Consider the following 21,529-nt stretch of genomic DNA (forward strand, 5'->3'; position numbering starts at 1 on the left):
ACTCAGCCCATCCAACAAATCTACCGAAGCACGAAGTTCTCTGAAGAGCTTTGAGGGGGAGAAGTTTAACATGCACATTTAAATGAGGAATCTCACTTATATGTGAGTCACAACTGAACTTGTCTCTTCCCAATTGACATTTGCTGTCAAATATTCAATTCTGAGAATAAAAATCTACAGGCTTAAGTGTTCTTGACAAAATAATGAAAAAAAATTCATGATATATTTGAAAACTTCAACTTTGCTCTATCATGAAAATGTTCTTCACACATTACTATTACTACCTTTATGACTATTAGTAGTAGTTAAAATATATAGCTGTCATTTAGTAAAAATTAACAATTTAGCACCCACTGTATAGATGAAATACTGTAGTTTTGAAGGCTGGATAATTTGTGCAAGGTTACACAGACAGTCTCTAAGACTCTGTAGCCTATATATATATACACACACACATATGTATTTCTTTTTTTTTTTAAGACAGATTCTTACTCCGTAGCCAGGCGCCAGGCGCCAGGCTGGAGTGCAGTGGCGCAATCTTGGCTCACTGCAACCTCCACTTCCCGGGTTCAAGCAATTCTCCTGCCTCAGCCTCCCAAGTAGTTGGGACCATAGGTGTGTGCCACTATGCCCAGCTAATTTTTGTATTTTTTAGTAGAGGTGGGGTTTCACCATGGTCTCAATCTCTTGACCTTGTGATCCACCTGCCTCGTCCTCCCAAAGTGCTGGGATTACAGGCTTAAGCCACCGCGCCTGGCCCTGTAGTCTACATTTTAAACGGATTTGTTTAACTGCCCATTCATATAGGCATTTCAGACGTATATTTATTTGCTACTTTATCCCAAATGCTTCTTATCTTACATATTGTTGATGTTATCTTACATATTGTGGATCCTCAGGAAGGTAAGTAGGGTACAAACGATGTGCGTAAATGGGAATCTGAAAGTCTACAGTCTAGTTAGAAATCTGCTAGGAGGTTTTTTATTTAAAAGTTTCCTTTTTTCCTATTGCAGAACATGTTGGTACAAACTAAGCACTTGGAGGAAGCACTTAAAGGGAAAAACCAATAACCGCAACAAAAAACCATAACCCACTGTTATGTAAGGTGATTAATTCCTGCCACAATGGCATATATGTTTTTCTTTATAGGCACTTAGATTAAGAATTAATTGTAGGCATGACATATTATATAGAATGTATAAATAAGATTGCTTCAAAGATGCCCAGAAACAATAAAAAGAAAAAAACAGGAATTTGATTTGACAATGTTTCCCTTGCAACAGGTCATGATTACTCTTGTGGGTTTTTGTATAATTACCGCGTCACATTCTCAACACATTACAGACAGCAAGATTACCTATGGGGGTCTTTGGTACTGGGTATGATGTGGACACATTCTCTTTTATAAAATGCTCTTTCTATCCAGGATTTCTGAGCCTGAAAAAGAAAACAAAAAAAGAGGAAAGGTGAGCATACCATGAAATATTTTTAACTAGAAAGCAAAATTTCATAATCATATAATAGACTAGTATATCACGAATTGAAATTGTGGTTATTTCACACATAAACACTGAATACGACAAAATCAATTACTCCCTGTACCTGCTGATTAGGTTTTTTAACATCACAATATTGAGAATTAAAGAAACTGGCCATAATAAAAAAAGTTATTGATGGAATCATATACAAATTCAAAAAAGAAAGACAATGCTATTTGCAGAGAAAATAAATTTGGAGGGATAGAATAGTATGTTTGAAACATTACAGAAAACAAGTATTCAGTAGTGGGAAGAAAAACATCTAAATAAGTATAAGGTTGTCATGGCTGACCCTTCCATTAGATTTTCTTTGTAAAAGGAAAGAAAAATGGCAACAAAATTATATAACTCAAAAGGCCTAATGTATCACCATGCATTTTTCTAATTAGCAGTGCTAAGTATAGAGGGGGAAAGAAGAAAATAAAAGCAGGAGGAAGAAAAATGTTTTCATCACAGTCCAATGGCTTTGGAAAGAAGGCAGCACATTTTTTTTTGCACCCCCACAAGCCTTTCAGCACAGCATATACAGCTTCTTAGAATGGGCACTATTGGGCCCGTCCACCCAGAAGTCCTGCCACTGAGATTCAGTTCCCACATGGACAAAGGACATTCCGGAAAACTGTACAATCTCTGCTCCAAAGCCGTTGTCCATCCTGCATCCCTTTATGGTTTTCTTTACCAGCATTTGAAATAGTAGAGGAGTCTCCCATGAAATTCCATAAGCTGCTCAGATGATTCCTTCTCTAAGCGTTTAAGATGGAAGTTGCTAGAGCAACCTGTAATGTTATTTCTACATGGCGTCATCTTCTCTCTAAGGCAGCATCAGTGCTAAATTAATACTCTTATAGACAGGGCTAAAGCACAACTGAGCTGTTGACTTGACCTGTCTTGATGACTGGTGATAACTGTTATAAGCCCCCATGTGTTGGCCATAATTAATCTTGACTCTGCCAATGACTCAAACGTCTATAAGCTGTGCTAAATTCTGGTTGGTCCTCAGTACTTCAGTCTCGCACCTCCCTCCTCTCTCACAAGGGAGGTCTAGGCAAGAATGTGGCACGAAGGCAGTAATTGCCTAATACTCATGACAATGCATATTTCACAAGGAGCAACATGAGCCATGACTGAGGGGCACAAAGAAATTGCATCCTGTTTTGGTAATGGTCAATATCTGGTGGCATAATTTCTGGTTATTCATGCATTGTCCACATGAGAAAAAGCACCCACCCTACCTCAGAGACCCTCAGGTCCAGGTGGGCCTCTGCATTCTCATACCACAAAGGTAACATTTGCAGTTTTGTCTTTCAGCTAAACATGAAAAGTTCCCAGTGTCTATTTTCAAATATTTTTCTTTTCGAACAGGTAGAAAAGGCTAGTGGCTACATCTTTGCAACAAAAATGAGCTTAGCAGCATAGACAGCCAGTCTTTCTCTTTGTAAAAAGCCTGTTAGCTAAACTATTCATAGGCCATGATTTTTCTCTAGACACTGAATACTTTCATTGATAATATCTCTTGGCAGAAAGACGGTAAAATGTTCTTTACTGGACATGTGAAACCAACTTTTCCTACACTTTAGAGAACAGAAAAAGGAGAAATTACTTTCCTTCTCTTTTTGTGTTCAACTTTGGCCAGCATTCAGAAGGCTCTTTTGTGGTAGAGCATCTGGGAATTTTAGAGTGCTGACTTATACTCCCTGAGAGAAAGTGGAACAAACTTTATCGTTGGCAGAGCATGAGATTTGCAGTCAGAAAAGGTAGTGTGAGTGGGACTCTGTGGCCTGGAGAAAGTTACATGATTTCTTTGATCCTCGGTTTTCCTCATCTATAAAATGGACACAATAGCAATACCTGAAACACAGCATTGTTATCATGATTTTGGGGGTACCATGCTTTGCTCCAAGAAGAAAGACCTGTCCGGGGTTGATTCTGGGACTAAAAGTTCAGATGAAGCCTCAGATGAGGGGACTATGAAATTGCAGTAAGAGACCCGACCTAAATTGATCTTCCTTTGAGTTGGGGATGATAGGAGCCCACAAGCCCTGGCTGGCCACTAACAAGATATACAGGAAGCTTATTTTACATTTTGGAACCTCTTCTATATCATGTGGATAATTCCAGGTACTTGGAAGAGTTGTTGGGATGATCAAATCAGATGATTCAGACACAGTACCTAGCACATGTAGCAGGAGCGCAATACGTAGTAACAATGGCTAACATTCAGTAAGGGTGCATCATGCGCCTGGTCTTGTGCCAAATATATTAATACATTGTCTCCCTGGATCCCATAGAGACTCTGTGAGCAAAGCACCACTTTTATATCCATTTACCAATAAAGAAACTGAGGCAGAGAAGTGCAGCAAATAAGTTCTAAAGCTGGGGCTTGAACTTGAACAGTGTGGCTCCAGAGTTCACACTCTTACCCGCTGTGCTAAACTGCTCTTAAAACATTAGATGTTATTGACATGAAATACTCTTCCGATGGACAGTGCTATCTAAGCATGCCCAGGAGTACATGCCCAGGCATTTGGACACAGATGGACTCCCAGAGATAGGTCTTGGAACCAGTTCATTCTGCATCTTTCACCTTCTCATTCCCCTCTTCCAGTCCCCACATGTGCAGGAATGAATACTCTTGCTATGTCTTCTTTCTTTCTCCTTGGGGTAAAGGATGAAGGTGGGACATTAGGAAGACACCAGAATACGAGAAATGGCTATACAACAAAGAAATGTAAGCACAAGACTCCTCACTTAAGAATCTGGGCTACATTGAAAAATGAACTAGACTTTTCAATGACATATTCCCTATTTTTCTTGCTCATGGATCCCATTGTTAACTTGGAAAGCACTGAAAGGTTTAATCAGATGATGGGTGGTAAGAATTCTTACATATGGATTGCCAGCTAGTTAACATTTCAGTAAAAAAGTAGTTTGATTTGTGTGTAGTTTTGCTACTTAATTACCTTCTCAAAGGTGAAATGCTACACCATTGTTAGCAAAAAGACTGATAATCCATTTCTATTTCCTATTATTAGCAGATTAATCATTTCCCTTGAAAAGACACAGAAAATTGGGAAGGAAACAAAAGAGAAACAAAACATTAAGAAATCTTCCCATCATTCATAATTAAATTGGATTTTTTTCTTTGAGTAGAAAAGTAAAATACACAATCGAAAGAATGCAGGTATAATACATGAATTAGGAATTCTATAAAATATCATGTATAATTACTATATTATGAGCTTTGCTTTATCATGCTTTTATTCAGGTCTTTAGTGTGAACATCATATATTAGATTTTTACATTTATTTTCTTGGAGAGAGCATTCTGATGTTTAATCATGGTTTAACTTTTCTCCTAAACAAATTCCTGTTCTCTGTTTGAAGACTTTGAACTACTCAACGGGAAGGTTTATATTTTGATTCAACATCCAACTCGGTTAGCTGAGAATAGTTATCCCCATTGTTAGAAACCATGAAATAGTTTTGATGTGCTATGTTTCTAGCTGACCCTTTAATTCTCTTTTAATACAAAACTTAAACAGACATCATGTCTTAAAATCTTTTCTTTTAAAATATACTTTGGAAGTCTCATGTACGCTTAGAAAAGATGGTTTCTATTGGCCCTCAGAAAACCTTTCTGTACATTCTTTTCTAAAGGTAGAATGGTCACATAACCATGACTGAGTTTGTGAAGGACTGGCTATTTTCTTTCTTGTCTTTCTGCATTACCAGTCATGTGTGATGTGTAATAATGAAAGTGTTTTTCAAAGGCTAAAAATTAAAAGACATCATATTCAAAACAGACATGAGGACACTCACATTGAACAAGGTATAATGATTACCCTCAAAGAATAAAGCAACTGCTAATTTTGAAAGTTAAATACACAGTCAATAAAGCATCAAAATAATGGAAACAAAAGTCTGTAAATATTGCTTAAAAAAAATAAGTCCTTTCATTTAAGCAGGAGTCAATGTTTTTTACAGTCTTTACTACAAACGTTAGTCCCCAAACTACTCTGAATCTTCTTACTTATCAAAGTTCTCCAGGCAGGAAGATTTACAAGCACATACACACAGGGTATATTAAATCTATTTCCAAAAAGCCTTGAAAAGGGCTGTTGCAATCTCCTCTTCAGCAGGGCAATGCAACAGAAGGACAGCCACTCAGACCAGCAATTACAAGATTAGGAAAAAGAGTCCACTAACTTTATAGGAAGAAATTACAAGAAAAGTTTTGCAAAGCTTCCCATTGTCACCCTCTCTTGTTTCAAATGTATACACTGTCTTCATCAGCACAAATAACCCCAACCCAAAGGTACAAAATGCATATGTCCATGTTGCCCTTTCCCTCCACACCTCCCTGGGTGTTGATCCTTGGTCTTCCTCTAGGTCCCCAGATCCAACATTGAGAAGTTGAACAAGAGAAAAGTTAGCTGAAATCATTTTACCTGAGCACTGGCTCTGGGTGCTGGCAAAAGCAGTCCCCGGAGCAGCTCCTGTTGCTTTCATTTTGCTGCAGCTAGGGCTGGTCATTCCGTTAATAATGCTCTTATGACCGCCCACTGGAAAAAAAGTCACTTGTTCGGCTCTTCCCCCAAGAGACGTTTCAAGTAAGCAATGAACTTGGGCAGATTAGCCCCTTGGAATGTGCTGCTTCGGGATTAGCCTCACTAAGAGTCCCATGGACATTCCCTCCCAGCCCTCAAACACTGCTTGATTTGAACATCTAATCTGACGCCAGAAGAAAAACAAATCCCCAGAGAGATCGGATTTAACTGGCACAGGTCCTAACAGGCTCCCCCCTCCCTTTTTCATTTTCCATTTTCAGAGAGAAAGCTTATGAAAGTGTGATAAGGTGTTCTGAGTTCTGAAAGTTCAACTTTGGAAAGCAAATCCTTCTAAAGAAATAGTGTCTGAATGATCTGAGTGGTTTGAGCACACAAGCGGCATTGTTCCACCATCCCCAAAGAATGGAATGATAGCATTTCTTTAAAGAGAAACTGCTAAAATCTCTGAGTGTTTCAATAGAATATTTTGGTTCCTGAATACGAGCCTAAGAAGAATGAAGTTGAAGTTTGCCGGGGACCTTTGGCAACTTCTAAAATGTCAGTAATAAAACTTGTCTGATCATACTTCTCATCTTGCTGTCCCTCTAGCAACTCCAAGTGTCTGTTTAGAAACACCTACAGTCCTGCTCCCTTATTAAAAAGAGGTGAGCTGTAACCATGGTGGCATATGAATGCAGATCAAAAGTTGTGATGCTGTGATGTGTTTATTTGGGGTGGCCTCACAAAGAGATTCCAGCTGGTGTTCAGCCACATAGAAAGGGCTCTTTCAAATATCATCCAAGAGTGAATAATTCAGATAATAGTATCCCTGACTAGATAAGTGAACAAGTTGGGGGAGAAAAGAGCTTAAATTTCAAGAAGGCAAAACTACTTTTCAAAAAGTGAATACATGAGCACTTCATCTCCAAAGGGCCTTTCTCTTCCCAAACACAGAGATAAGTGCTAAGAGATGGCATTCTTCCCTTTTCTTGTGGATGGTAAATCTGTGAAGGCAGTGAGGCTTTGGTTTTCATTTTTCTGTAATCCTCTGTCGCCTAGTTCACGTCATGTGGACATTCAATAAGCATAATACTGGGAACCGGGTGACTTATTTCAAACTGAAATGAAACCCTGAGCCATCTCGTTGGCCCTCTGCTCTTTCCAGGATTGATCTTCTTCAAACTCCCATATTTTCTGATCTGTCACTTGCAAGGTTTCCCCAAAGAAAATAAACAATAAACTACCTAGTGACTTTCAGCTGAGGAAACATTATAATAAGCAAGAACCAAGTGAAACATCAGACTGAGCTTTAGCATTAAACACATGCTGGAGGAAGTTCTTTTTCCTGTCTTTAGGAGTTGGCTACAGAATAACACGTGATGACAGCCTTAATGACATATATACCCTTCTTTCTCTGCAGCTGTAATACTCCTAAGCACTTATTCCAAAGGAATCATCAGAGATGTGAGCACATAGAGAGGTTCACTGCAGTGTTATTTACAATACAGAAAAAGTGGAAACAAACAAAGTCAATCAATAGGAGATGAATTAAAAGGTGTTTCATGCCATTTGGTGATCATAATCGGGTTTCAGAAGACTGCTTAATTACCTAAATAAATAAACAGTTTCGTGTTTTTATGCGAAAAAAAGCAGGCCATAAAATAGTAAGGGCAGAAAATTTATAAATTTTAAATAGATACAGAGGTGACAGGTTGGAAATATTTCTAAGGTGGAAACTGTAGCTAATTTTTATTTTATTCCTTTTGCTTTTCCATGTTTTCCAAAGTTTTCTCCTGTAACCATATATAGTCAGAAAATTATATTTTCTATTGTCAGAAAATATTTTTTTTTCAATTCTCAAGCTTGACCATACGATAATAGGCGGTTACTGGGGATGAGTATCTCAGGAAGAGATGAAGGAAGGCGAATTCAGTAAAAAGATAGAGGGATCAGTGGGTAAGATTTGGAAAAGAAAGTTTTATAATGTGGAGGGTAAGTTTTCTAGAGAAAGAAGAGAAGAAGAGGGAAGTGAGTAAATGAGAAGGAGGGAGCTGGGCAGGTGGACAGGCAAACACCTGAAAGACACACCAAGCTAGTAGGCTGTAGTGTGCCTGGAGATTAAATAAATTGATTGTAGATCATCTTCCCAATGGAAGAAAGATTTTAACAATTCAGCTTTCTCAGCTTCCTTCCTCACTAGCTACTACTCCAACCCTTCATCTGAATTACTTTAAACATTAGTTACATATATATGGAGTTTAAATATCGCCTGTATATTTTTTTACCCTATTCTCTCTAGTCTTACTTGTTTTTGTGTTTGTTTTCCCTTAATAAAGATAAATAATTATTCAATAGAGAACAGAATAAGAGGAGCCTTCCATGAACTTTATATCAAAGACAAAAATATTGCTGCCAGAACCCTGGGCATTTTTGCATAGTGAAAAAGGAAGTCCCCGGTGAGCTCAGCAATTTTTTCTGTGAGGTTGTAGATTATCTTCAGGACCCTTTAATTTAAGAAAGTAATTAGCTCCAAAGAGACTTGTAGCTCTGGGCCATACTGTTCATATAGATCTTTATAAAATCTTGTACATCACTGGACAAGGCAACTCCTGACAGGGTATATTATCAACTTGTTTCAGATGTATTTTAGAGTGAATATAATTTGAATAGTAACAAGAGAAAACCACAGGGGTAATGCTTACTGTGCTTCCTCTTCACTCCTTTCTTTATGCAATGGCAGACGCCTTATTCTTCCCATTCATTGTTAAAGAAAAATCACATCTGAAGGGAAAATACTAAAATGTTTGTACTGGTACATAACTCCATTTTTAAAAAGTGAAACCAGATTTTCTACCAGATTTGACATTTTCCATGCCAAAATCTAGTTAGATTTTGGCATGGAAAATGCATATTTCATTATTATAAAGATGTCCAAAGCATTATTTTTCCAGGATGTTCATATTTGACAACCGCATCAACTAAAAAGCATGATATAAAGTAGTGGTCAACAGATATTTTCTGGTTTTCTGCAAAGGGCCAGATGGCACATATTTTAGGCTCTTTGAGGGCGATACAGTCTCTACAGTAATACTCAACTCTTGTCGTAGCATAAGAATTCCCAAAGTCTGGGCGCAGTGGCTCACACTCATAATCCCAGCACTTTGGGAGGTGGAGGTGGGCGGATCACCTGAGGTCAGGAGTTCGAGACCAGGCTGACCAACATGAGGAAACCCCGTCTCTAATAAAAATACAAAATTAGCTGGGTGTGGTGGCGGAGGTTGCGGTGAGCTGAGAAAGCATCATTGCACTCCAGCCTGGGCAACAAGAGCGAAACTCCATATAAAAAAAAAACCTCCCATAAACAACAAATAAGCAAATGACCACGGTTTTTTTCCAATAAAACAGGTAGTAGGCTGGAATTGGTCCTGGTCAACACTTGGTATAGAAAAAAGGGGTGTGAATGGTGATGTGTCAAGAAGAAAAAGGTAGTCGTGGACTTAAAAAAAAAAAAAAAAAAAAAAAAAAAAACAGGCTCTCATGGCACCATTACTAGCTTGCCTTTGCTCTTTCTCAAGCATGTTAGGAAAGATCTCCTTGAGGGAACTTTGCTCCCGTCATTCCTGTACCTGGACAGAACCATGCTCACATATGCCACAATTCACCCTCTCAACACATCTGGACTGCTCAGAGGTCTTTCTTGACCATCCTATCTAAAAGCATATGGTGGTGTCATTATTTATTCCTTTGCTTCCCTCTAATTTCCTCATAGTCCCTCACATTACCTGCCATTATGCTGTGTCTTTGTTTTTTGTCTGTTTCCCCACCAGAATGTAAGTTCCTGAGGGCAGTGATTTTGTAACTGATGACTAGATAAGTGAACAAATTGGGTGAAAAAGCAGCTCAATGATGTTGAGCTGATGTTGCCCCAGCTTATGTGGCCTCAGCACCTAGAACTGTGGCACAGGGTTAGCACATTGAAAACACAGGCAAATCATCTGATTTCCTTGCACATTAATTCTTCATTAGAAAATGATGGCATTACGTGGACCAATGTTTTCTAAAGAAGGATTTTAGGGTGGTACCCAGATGGTACCACCCTAAAAATGCCCAGGTGGGCATTTTTCTTTTGATAGTTGGGTTTACATTAATATATAGTATACGAGGAATGGCTAGACCTGCATATTTAACAAACACTGTTGCTCGACGATATAATTTTTCCTTCTTGGAGTTGTGAAACAAATGAGTCCATCAAAAATATTTAACACACGAGAGTAAAAATGACCAAAGTTTGAGAAACACAGCACCAAGCCCTCTTAAATGTCCCTCAAGCTCCTTGCTTTTATTCTAATGCTTGGAAATAAATGTATTGTGTTCTGTAACATTTAGGGATGCCATTGACCTATAAACGATGGCAGAGGACCCGGACAAAGCCCGCTGCCTCCGAAGAACACTGCCATCGGTGTGTTCTTTCTGAAACAATCAATGGCACCATCCCTTGATCAAGGCCCTTCCGTGGCTCCCCATTCCCAGCACAGTCAGCTCAGCATCTAAAGTCTGGCTCTGGAAGTATTTTTCTTCAAATTTCTTCATTTCTGTACAAATCTTTGCATTCTTTATGCTCCAGCAAACCAAATTATTGATTATTCCCCTCATGAACCATGCTGTTCTAGGCTTCTCTAACTTTGAATATGTTGTCCCTTCATTGAAATACCAGGTTCTTCCTTCTGTACTTGATCAATGCCTCTGCATTCTTTCAAACTCTGCACGAAACATTGTGTTCCTTGGTGGGCTTAGCTGGCCACCGCCAGATGAGTCGCCATGACCATGGTTCCTCTTGCCTATTTTGGTCACACTTCTATTGGGGGAAGAGTCATACAATATAACACTTATTTTCATTCCAATATGTATAATCATCTGGTGCCAGTTTCCACTGCAAATATACAGTATTCTAGGTCACTATGGCATAACCAGAGTATTATAACTTCACCTGGAATGCTTCCCTTCTTCCTTGTCCTATTTTTAACATTGTTTCTAGGGCAATACCAATTTCTCATCCCTATAATTCACCTGAGGGGAATAATCTCTTTGTGGGGTGAAGTTACTTGTCCTAAAATTCACTTTATAGCCTCTAAACTGAAATCATATACACCTTAACATGAAGTCAAGTTAGATTATGTTTTTATCATCTGATTGGGAAAAGATTCAATAAACTATGATTACAATGATAAATTAAACTCATCTTTTATTAATAGGTCATATTGTGTAAATCATACTTAAATATATTCAAAATGTTTATGTAGCATGTCATTCTATATAGGCATTTTTATAAATAATTTTAAAACATACTTCTGTTTCTCTGGAAATTTGTTTCTTCATTATGAGGTGGTTAATCATTGCTTGGCAATAATACATCATATTTATAAGTTGTTCTGCAGTTCCCAAAATGCTATGGCATATAGAATTTCATGAAATCTTAATAACATTGTATGGCAGATATTATAAAATTCCAGGATACAAATAAAAACTGGGGTTAGCACTTTGGGAGGCCGAGGTGGGCGGATCACGAGGTCAGGAGATTGAGACCACCTGTCAACATGGTGAAACCGCGTCTCTACTAAAAATACAAAAAAAAATTAGCTGGGTGTGGTGGTGTGCGCCTGTAGTCTCAGCTACTCGGGAGGCTGAGGCAGGAGAATCGTGTGAATCCAGGAGGTAGAGGTTGCAGTGAGCCGAGATCATGCCACTGCACTCCAGCCTGGCAACAGAGCAGGACTCCGTCNAAAAAAAAAAAAAAAAAAAAAACCAAAAAAACCCTGGGCCTTGGGGCTTTTAGAGGTTAAGCATCATGCCAAAATTCTATGTCAGCCATAGGCTTAGCTTGATATACCCAAAGCCCTCAGGCATTTAGTATAGAGTCCCAAATCCCTTATACTCTGAGACTGATTTTAGGGATGGTGAATGACGTTTTTCTTCTTTGTGGTAGAATAAGTACATTTTATTCATTCTGATCTTAACAAAAATATATATACTTCATCAACCTTAAAAGACAATGATGAAAAACTGAAATGAGGATGCAGGCCCCTATTTTAAAAGTATCCTATTTATGGTCAAGGATTAACCATGTGTTTCAATACAGTAGCAGTTTCCACACAATGTCTTAAAAACTTAAAAGCCATATAGATACACTTAGAGGCTTTACTGCTTTTGTCAGTCAAAAACCATAACTACAGTAGTGCCAGCTCTATAAAACTAGTGTACATCTTTTAAAAAGTAGGATAAATTTTAACTGAAGAAGGAGGAAAGGCAAGGCAAGTTTATGAACAAAACATACTGAGATTGAGGTTTGATATCCTCCTCAAGGCCCTGAAACTTTAAAGCAACAGATCTGAATCAGTTGTTAGAAAACAATCTAACTGTGATAATAATGTCAGCGCATACGGTGAATGGGAAGGTTTTCTATATTCAAGGAGGCTATGCTGGTGGGAGCTGTGACCTTGTCTTCTGTTAAGTAAATGCAGAGTTGAAACAACATAATGTCATGATTTAACTCCTTAATTCTGTTTAGCTTTCACAAATCATTCCTGAAACCTTCTGATTTTGTTAGAAGCCAAAGAAATGTGCTGAGTCACAAAACTGGAACATTTTATGTTAGGTAGAAATGTGGAATTCATGTGACAAATAATATCATAGATTCACAAGCTGATTTTAATTTTGTTTATCTCTTTGGCTCTGGAAGGATGAAGAGGCAGACCAGAGGTGAGAATGAAAAAATAGTTGCAAAGTTGCAAGAGCATTTGCAGTAGAGTTGTCATGTAAGAATTAACTACTAAAAAAAAAAAAATCAGTTTCTCTGTCTCTCTCTGTTTATGTATGTATTCATGTATATTACACATGCACATCATTTTTATTTTTGTCATTTTTATTTTCTTTATTATCATGCCTAACTAAAGTGTTCTAGGTGGAGATACTGATTTATTTTATTCAATGGATGATTCCAATTCTGAGGTCAAATTATCTATCCTTACAAAGTACAGACTTAAATTTGGCTGTTGGAGCTTATTTCTGAAATCCCTATTTTCTTTATCCATTCAAAGAAATAATAAGGCAGAGCATGGGGGACACATGACTGATTAGGAGTCTCAAGATATGCAATCTAGCCATGACTTGTTCACAACTAGACATACGACCTTGGAGGAGTGACTTAATCTTGGTGATCCTCAAGGTTAGTTCCAGTTCCTAGCGTTAGGATTCTGGGAATCTGCTTTATTGTTAGTCCCTTGTTAATGTGTACAAAGTAGTTATAGAGGCTTTTTTGAAAATAAGAGATCTTTTTAAATTTTAATTTTTATGAATTCATGGAATTATTTCTTTGAGTAAACAAAAATGTAGCAGAGCATACGGTTTTGTGCTTACTTAGCACAAAGTGCACAAAGAGATTTTGTGCTAAGTAATTATTAATAAATAATTTCTGAAATAATTTTCACCAGACTCCAGTCATCCTTAAGAATTGCTCTGGTTGAAAAATTAGGCACGTGTAAAATTTTAATATGATTTCAATGAGACTTCAAATATTATTAAGATGTTATTACAATTAATTAATAACTTTGCCATTGAGAGAATTTCCAAGAGTAGAACTTGGTATTCTTTTGCCTCATCCCCTACTAAATGATAAATCAAATCTTGACAATCATTCAGGTCAGAGTATATGGAGACTGTCCATGATTTATAAAGTTTTTTTTTTTTTTTTAACCTAACAAGAATTATTTAACTAGAGAAACTGAAAACAAATCAATTCCATTTGTGTCTTCAGAAGCAACTTATAAGCAGACAGATCCAGCAATATCAATGCAATGTTATTTCTATTACTTTCTGGAAATGAAAAAATATTAGGTATTAAGTTAATGCAGCATAAGTGTATTTCTGTCTGATAGGCATCCTTCTCTGTCAAGTTAGTAGATGGGTAGGTAGAAAATAAATCCATCTGCATAAATTCAGCCTCTGGTTATATTGTTCTAATGTGACCATTTTAAGGTTGTTCAAGGTTATTAGGCTTAACTTCAAAATATTAATGTCTTTCCTTATGACTCACTACCAAAGCATGCATCTTACTGATTTATTCTTATTTTAGGGTGTTAATATTAAATCTCTTTGGAATATTTTACACCCTAGAAGATACTAATATATATATATGTATATATATGTGTGTGTGTGTGTGTATATATATATATACACACACACACATACATATATATAGACATATGCATACATAGACATATGTATAAACTTTCTCTAAATATATTAATTTACATTTAATGCACATAGATATAATCACATTTCAAAAGTAGGTATAAAGAATTTTAGTAGGATCAATATACATTTTACATATCCCAAGTTGCTATGTAGCCCATAAATATATATGATTATTATGTCAATTTAAAAAACTGTAAAAATTAAATAATTAAAATTTTTAAAAATAAAGTGAGTCTCTGGTAGACATTATAAAAATAATTTTCAAAGATAGCACAAAAATATAGATTTAGTTTCCAATTTGTTTGTGTTCCATTGGATGGAAACATGACTTGTTTTTTCTCCTCTCTGCTTTCCTACCATCTCAACCTTATTCTCTTGTAGAGTTCTAGTCTCTGAATATTCATTGCCAAAATGAATTTCTGATAACAAGATTCTTCTGAGACAAGCTATGCTAATTTTTAAAAGAATACTGTGCTGGCTTTCTAATTTTTCCCCAAAACCCATTCTTTACCAAGCAACAAGTTACTGTTTTTTCCCCTTTAATTAGTAGACTTCATTTTTTTAGAGCCATTTTAGGTTTACAAAAAAAATTGAGATGAAAGTACAGTCTCATATCTCCCCCATTCCACCTGTCTCCATAATTTCACTTATTATTTAACATCTTGCTTTGATATAGTATCTTCCTTGTAACTGGGAAATTGATACATTATTATTAACTAAAATTTGTACTTTACATTAAGGATCACTCTTTGTGTTGTACAGTTCCATGGCTTTTACCAAACGCATAATGTCAGGTATCCATCATTACCATATCATACCGAATAGTTTTACTAGAGGTCTTTTAAAATGATGAATTAGCTCATGGCATTCCATCTGCCACACGTCACAGTCACTCGATGATTTTATTTTGCTTTTAGAATAGAGTCCAGGTTCATTATGGGATCTCACAGGCCTGACATGTCACATCCTAGCTCACTTCTCCAAACTGTGTCTATGCCAAGTCAACTCGACTCACGACCTCCGGCCATATCAACCTTCTTTTAGATCCTCAACAATTGCAAACAAAAAGATAGAAGGGTAAAAATATCATGTTATAAGTTAGTCTTTAATCCAATTATTGCTTCTTTAAAGGGACACAAATATTCATAACCTGGGTTGGGAGTTGGGGGAGGGATCGCTGGAAACTTGATAGTTCAAATGTAAATTTTTTTAAGTAGCAAATCTCAGAATTACATCGCTCCAGAGAACTGAAACTCCCTACAGATTGTTTTATTTGATCATGTGATTTATTCTAAAATTGCTATTTGGGACATGAGGGGTAAGTGTGATATTATGCTGGATATAAGGTAATTATAAACTCATTAATCACTGGAGAATCATGGAGTGGAAATCAAGTATCCTAGTTCATTTATCCAATTAAACTCCAAGTTTACAAAAGATCTTAGGTACCTTCTCTAATATTGAGTAGAAAACTAACTTCTTTCTGGTAAATGATACCTTGTTTTCTTTTGGTGACATAAGAGCAAAAGGAAAATCGTAACACACACACACACTCACCCTTTCTCTCTCTCTCTCTGTTTCTCTCTCTCCCATGAAATTCCTGGCTCTGATGCTAGTTTTATTATAACATTATTTGTGACTATTCATTAAAACTGTCACCACTTGTGAGGGCATGTAATATACCACAGTACTAGTTGGATCCCCAAAGAATAATATGATTCCTTTGTTTGAACAATTATTTTTTCCCCTTTATTTTTTTGGGTGCCACATTACTGTTAAATACTAACTCGAGGCCACAATGTGTATAATTCTTATCACATACTTCTGTGTATGTATCTTATCCCACTGTTGATCCCAATTTTAATTATTTGAAAGTGAATTGTTATGAAAGTGGGAGTGCATTTTTACAAGTGCCCAAATCTAATATCTCACAGGGGAGAATCAGATAGAGAAAACCCTTCACTTTGTTTAAAGTTCTAATGCAGAAGTCTTTAAACCATCTTTAAGACTAAAGGCAAACACAAGCTTAGCTGTAGAGTTAATTGTATTTCATTAAAGCTGATGCTACCTGGGGCTCCAGCCTTAGTCATTACATGCAGAATTTGAAAATGAGCCATTAGAGGTGTACTTACTTATTTTTTAATTGACTCACTCATGCATTCAAAAATATCTATTGAACACTGACCTGTGCAAAGCTCTTTTAGTTTCTGAGGGGTACAAAGCTTTATGAATCTGTTTTTAGGTTTATGCTGTGTTCTAGAACAATGTTTCTTAAATGATTTGTGGTGAAGAATCTTTTAAAAGAAAATTTCAATCCATTACATTAAAAGCTGATAATTTTATAACATGCCATAAAATCGATTATGGACATGGATTTTGTGGCAACAGCAAATTGCTATATAAGTTTCTAAATGCTTATTCTTAATTTTTATACTCTTATCATTCACAAACAGTTTGTGGGCCAGCACCAAATTATGAAGCACAAGGTGCTAATCAGTGTGCAGTGCATGGTCCAGAAGCATCAGCCGCATCTGGGAACTTGTCAGAAATGCAGATTCATAGCTCCCCGCCCCCCTCACCCCAAGACCTACTGGATCTTCACCTGCATGTTAGTAAGATTCTCAGATGATCGCCTTACATCTAAGTTGGGAAAACACAAAACATCCTGCTGGAGGAAAATCGATCAGAGGTAGTAAAGACTACAATAACATTTCATAGTAGCAACAATAACAGTTTCATAGCTATTGCAATATGTCATACATTGGTCTAATTATTTGCATGTATTAACTAATTTGGACCTCATCACAAATCTCTGAAGTGCTTTTCTTAAGCTCATTTTGGAGATGACACTGAGACAGTGGAGGTTACGCTGCTGGTTCAATGTCACGCAGCTTGAAAGCAACACACAGGGACAGAGAATAACTTCAGTGACAGAGAGAAGTAAATACACATGCCAGGATGCTGAGAAAGAACAGTCAGTTTTGGTCAGGAGAGGAATTTCAGCTGGGACTGGCACAGAGTTAGTGCTCTTAGCATAGAGTAAGCACTTAAATGATTATTGTTGCATTTCATTTAATTAAATTTTTGTCCTTCCCTATTTCCATAACTTCAGAGAGGTGGTTGCAAATTAATTACCTGTTCTCATACTTTCTACTTTTTAAGATTTAATATTTCCTTTCTCTTTCTCCTAAATTTTTACAATGAACTTCCAAGTACTTTGTTCTTTCGCCTGCCTGTTAATACTCTGTATCCGAATAGTGTGCAGGTATCCTATATTCTCATGATCTTCTCTAAGCTTGTTTAGGGCAGGGACCAGACCATATCTATTTATCTTTTCAACTCCTTCCTTACCCCTAGTGCCTGGCATCTGGTAGAACTTCAATAAACATCTGTTAAAATAATAGATAATACTATACGGTTATCAAGAAAATAGAGTAGCTGACTGTAGATGGAACATTCTTTCAGATGTTTGTTAATGGAACACCTTACTCTTTTACTTTCCTAGCATGATTGCATAAGTGGAACCATTAATCCTTAAAATATTGAGACAAATTTAACTATTAGTCTCTTAAAGCATTGCCATTGAATTGACTGAGGATTATACTGAATCACATGTGCAATTTATGCTGCATCTGTGTGTGCACACACAAAGACACACACACATGCATGTGGTTTTTCTGTTAGATCTGGTAGACATACTCCTAGTGTTGCATTCACCAATTTTACATTACAGATTCTATGCTGGAAAACACTGAAAAAAGAGAAATTATGTATTAAATCTCCACCCTGCCTTCTGTTGGCATTACTGTATAGCCTAACAGCTCATTTGAAGGATAAAGGGGTACACACCATCATTCTTGAATATCTATGCCTTCAAATTAATATTTCATGATCCATGAAAAAAAAAATCTTAGGAAAGCTTTGGATTGTCAAATGCTATTTTGAGGATACACAACATTTTTTCTTAATGGCAGTAGATATCATTATTTAAATTCAGCCATTTGTTAAATAGTATACTTGCCCATCAATTCTGTTTTCCCACTGAATTTAGATCACATGTTATAACTCCCCTTTGCTCAAGATATTTTAAGCCTTAAAAAGTAAAGGCAGATTCAGACTACCTGAAAAATAAATTTAGTCAGCATTATTCACAATAATGGAAAAGTTCAGACTTTTATTTTTTGGGTAGTTTTTAAATGATGATCCTTGGCAGCTTTTGTCTTATCCAAATAGAAAATTCTGCATTTTCTATGTTAAACAAAATTTTGCCCATAGGATCCTAAACAGGTGGATTTTAGTTGTTATTTGCCTGTGTGTACAGTGGCGTGCACCTTGGGCAGGTTTAAATGATTACTTAGTCTGTAAATTTGAGGACAAAATCCTGAAATGCTTTGTTCAGCTTAATTTCATCGCTCGCTTCGTATTCTTAGATGCACATCTGTATTGCTCTGCCCATTATTTGACATGTAAGACCTCACTTATAACTTCCTCATGACAATGTTACGATCAACTTGAGCTTTTGTGTCAGATATCAATACAAATAACTTGGAGGCTCCTTATATGAAGCCTAAGCCACTCAATTAGTGATTCTGTTCTTACAGTCCCCTCCTACCTGGCCTATTTAGAAGGAACAGAGGAATAAAGTGGTAGTCTGCATGTTTCCAACTGTGACTGGGACAGATTTTTCCATTGCCTCAGTTTCTCCTTTTGCAAACAAAGACTATTTCTATCTCTTGTTACTTCACAAGGGACTATGGTCAGCATTGATAAACATGATGATAACCCTGGATTCTTTTTTTTAAATGACTTACAAGTTTTGTTTGTTAAAAAGTTTTATATTGATACATATTAGATGTACACATTTTCAGGGTACACGTGATAATTTGACACATTCATATAATCAGATCTAACCCTGGATTCCTTATGAGTATCATATGAGGACTTTGTTAGCACAGGGCACTGGTTTACCATATAGAGACTAAAATATTTTTTAAGCTTTCTTTTTATCATAATAGAGAGGTAGCTGAATTTAAGCAGTTATAAATCACATTCTTGCTTGACTTACACCTAAATGTCAATTTTCTTCGGATTACAAAAGCACAATACGAATTAATGTGACTGCCCCACCCCCCGCTCCCATACAAAAAACCTATTAGGAATTTTCCAAGATTTAAGTAACATGGAATTTGATTACACAGTGCATTCTGGGGCTCAGCCACAGCAGGCTGTAGGTACCAGGCAGGCTGATTATGACTTAACTCATTGTTTCAATGTGATTTTGCAAAGGATTTCATTTAATGCAGATTAGTAAGTTTATTAAGCTGTTGATAATTGAAGCCTCTTAAGTTTGGTAAGTACCATCGAGTGAGGTAGATTAGTGGGGTTTAATTTGTTGCTCTCAAATAGCAAATGAAGACTTAGCAGAATAATTACATCTCCTCTGTGGGCTAACAAAAGGTGACACTGCAATGGTGCTTTTGGCCATTTCTGCATTTCTGCAGTTTCCTTTACAGGCTCTCAAGTGACACCAAACCCATCAACTTTTCTGTTGTTTCCTGAAATTATCTCTCTATTCCCTTGGCCACATTATAACTACATTGAGGGCAGGGACTGTGTCTCCCGATTCCTCAGTATCTGGCATATAGAGGCACTCAATATGTGTGAACAGAGAAACGAATTATCTTAAACAATCATAAAGTATGTACTGAAAATAACAATATCACCAAGTTTTCAAGCTCTAAGAAGTTATCCTTAGCCAGAGCATAAAGTAGCTGTGTCACCCAAAAAACTAAGAGTTAACTCATTAAAGGGATTGTATCAATGAGTAAAATTATTTATTACCTCATAAATCCTTGGCCACAGAGTGCTCAGCCCAAGTTAGTCTACTAAACACATTACCTTAGTCTCTGGTATGACCGGGTCCTCATTTTGTTACATGCCTATGGTGTCATTGCAGGAGAGTCTTTATCCTTCTGGGACTCCTAGGTCTGCCTTATTTCTAGCAGGGTTACAAATCAGATGGCAGAAAATGCTACACTGGCATGTGCTGACATAAATCAAATCTCTTAAGAGGAAATGCCAAAGCTGTTTGGAATGGCTGTAAATAAATTTCTAAAGTCAATTTTGGTTGTCTTTCTTTTCCATTCCTGGATGTTAGGATGTTCATAAAACTGCAGGTGCAGTTTTTGTATTTTTTGGTTTTTGTATTTTTCAACTGGCTATTCAGGTACTTTATTTTATTCAGAATGACACTGAAACTTCACCCTTAGCAAGAAATTTTGAGTATTCTATAAAACATTGCCTTCCTGAAAACAGATGAATGAATTATCTTAAATAATCATAACGTATGCTCTAAAAATAACATTATCATCATGCTTTCAAGTGCCTGGAAGTTATTCTTAGGCAGAGCATAAAGTAGCCCACTCCCTTCTTTACACTGTTGATCATATGAGGTCTACTCTGCATTGTTGAGGTAGTGCACCTTTAAAGATTCTACCAAGTGACTTTGCAAGGATGCTTGGCTGCAGGTCATGGCAGCTATTCTCAATGACTTCGTAATACCATGAAGAGCAAACGATAATGAAGGTTGACTCCTTCATTTTAGTGAGTGGTGACTTTGTTCTTGACTGGGTACAATTTAAACCATCGACTCATTTCCAAAGGCAACATTCTGAACATATGTGTTTCCTATAACATAATAATAATAGGATAGTAACAAACTTCAAAATGATATATATGTAAGAGTACTAAATTCAAGAGTTACAGGGAAGTTCTCAAACCAATGTACTTCCTAGAGATCACCATCAGTGCCTCTCTGACCACACGTGGTCATTTTTACAACATCACTTCTGCATCCATCCCCATGGTCATAGCTGAATAGACCAATGGACCAGTGGTAGTGAGACTCAGGAGCAAAAAATTCATCAGTGGTCACTACTTTTGACTTATGCATTTCCCCCAAAGAGAAACTAACCAATTATAATCTCTTGGCTGAAATTGGAAGTTAGAAACTTATAGGGGGCATGAGAAATTAATGCAGAGAAGTCTTGAGGTAAAGAAAGTTCCAAATAGGCAACGACACATGTATTAGCAGAAATTGAGAGAGGAGATTACATGCATTTTGAGTACTCTGTAGTGCTTGTGCAGTTAGAAACAGAAATGCTATGTATGAGACAGAAATCAAGTAGCCTATGAG

The 21,529-nt window shown here is 36.8% G+C and overlaps 1 protein-coding gene across 13 annotated transcripts in view; it reads right to left on the reverse strand.

Annotated features, from left to right (window-relative positions):
- TRPM3 (transient receptor potential cation channel subfamily M member 3) overlaps nucleotides 1–21,529 on the reverse strand; it is a 587,648-nt gene that overhangs the window by 330,685 nt on the left and 235,434 nt on the right. For 9 of the 13 annotated variants that reach the window (XM_037743827.1, XM_037743826.1, XM_017543459.2 and 6 more), the window contains exon 2: nucleotides 1,358–1,437. In XM_037743827.1, the coding sequence (XP_037599755.1) occupies nucleotides 1,358–1,437 (80 nt within the window). Of the gene's footprint in view, nucleotides 1–1,357; nucleotides 1,438–5,985; nucleotides 6,247–21,529 lie in introns of those variants that run through there. The other 4 variants (XM_037743828.1, XM_017543454.2, XM_037743829.1 and 1 more) reach the window with 1 other exon arrangement.

Source organism: Cebus imitator, unplaced genomic scaffold, assembly GCF_001604975.1.
Source record: "Cebus imitator isolate Cc_AM_T3 unplaced genomic scaffold, Cebus_imitator-1.0 Scaffold155, whole genome shotgun sequence".
In the NCBI taxonomy this organism is placed as follows: domain Eukaryota; kingdom Metazoa; phylum Chordata; class Mammalia; order Primates; family Cebidae; genus Cebus; species Cebus imitator.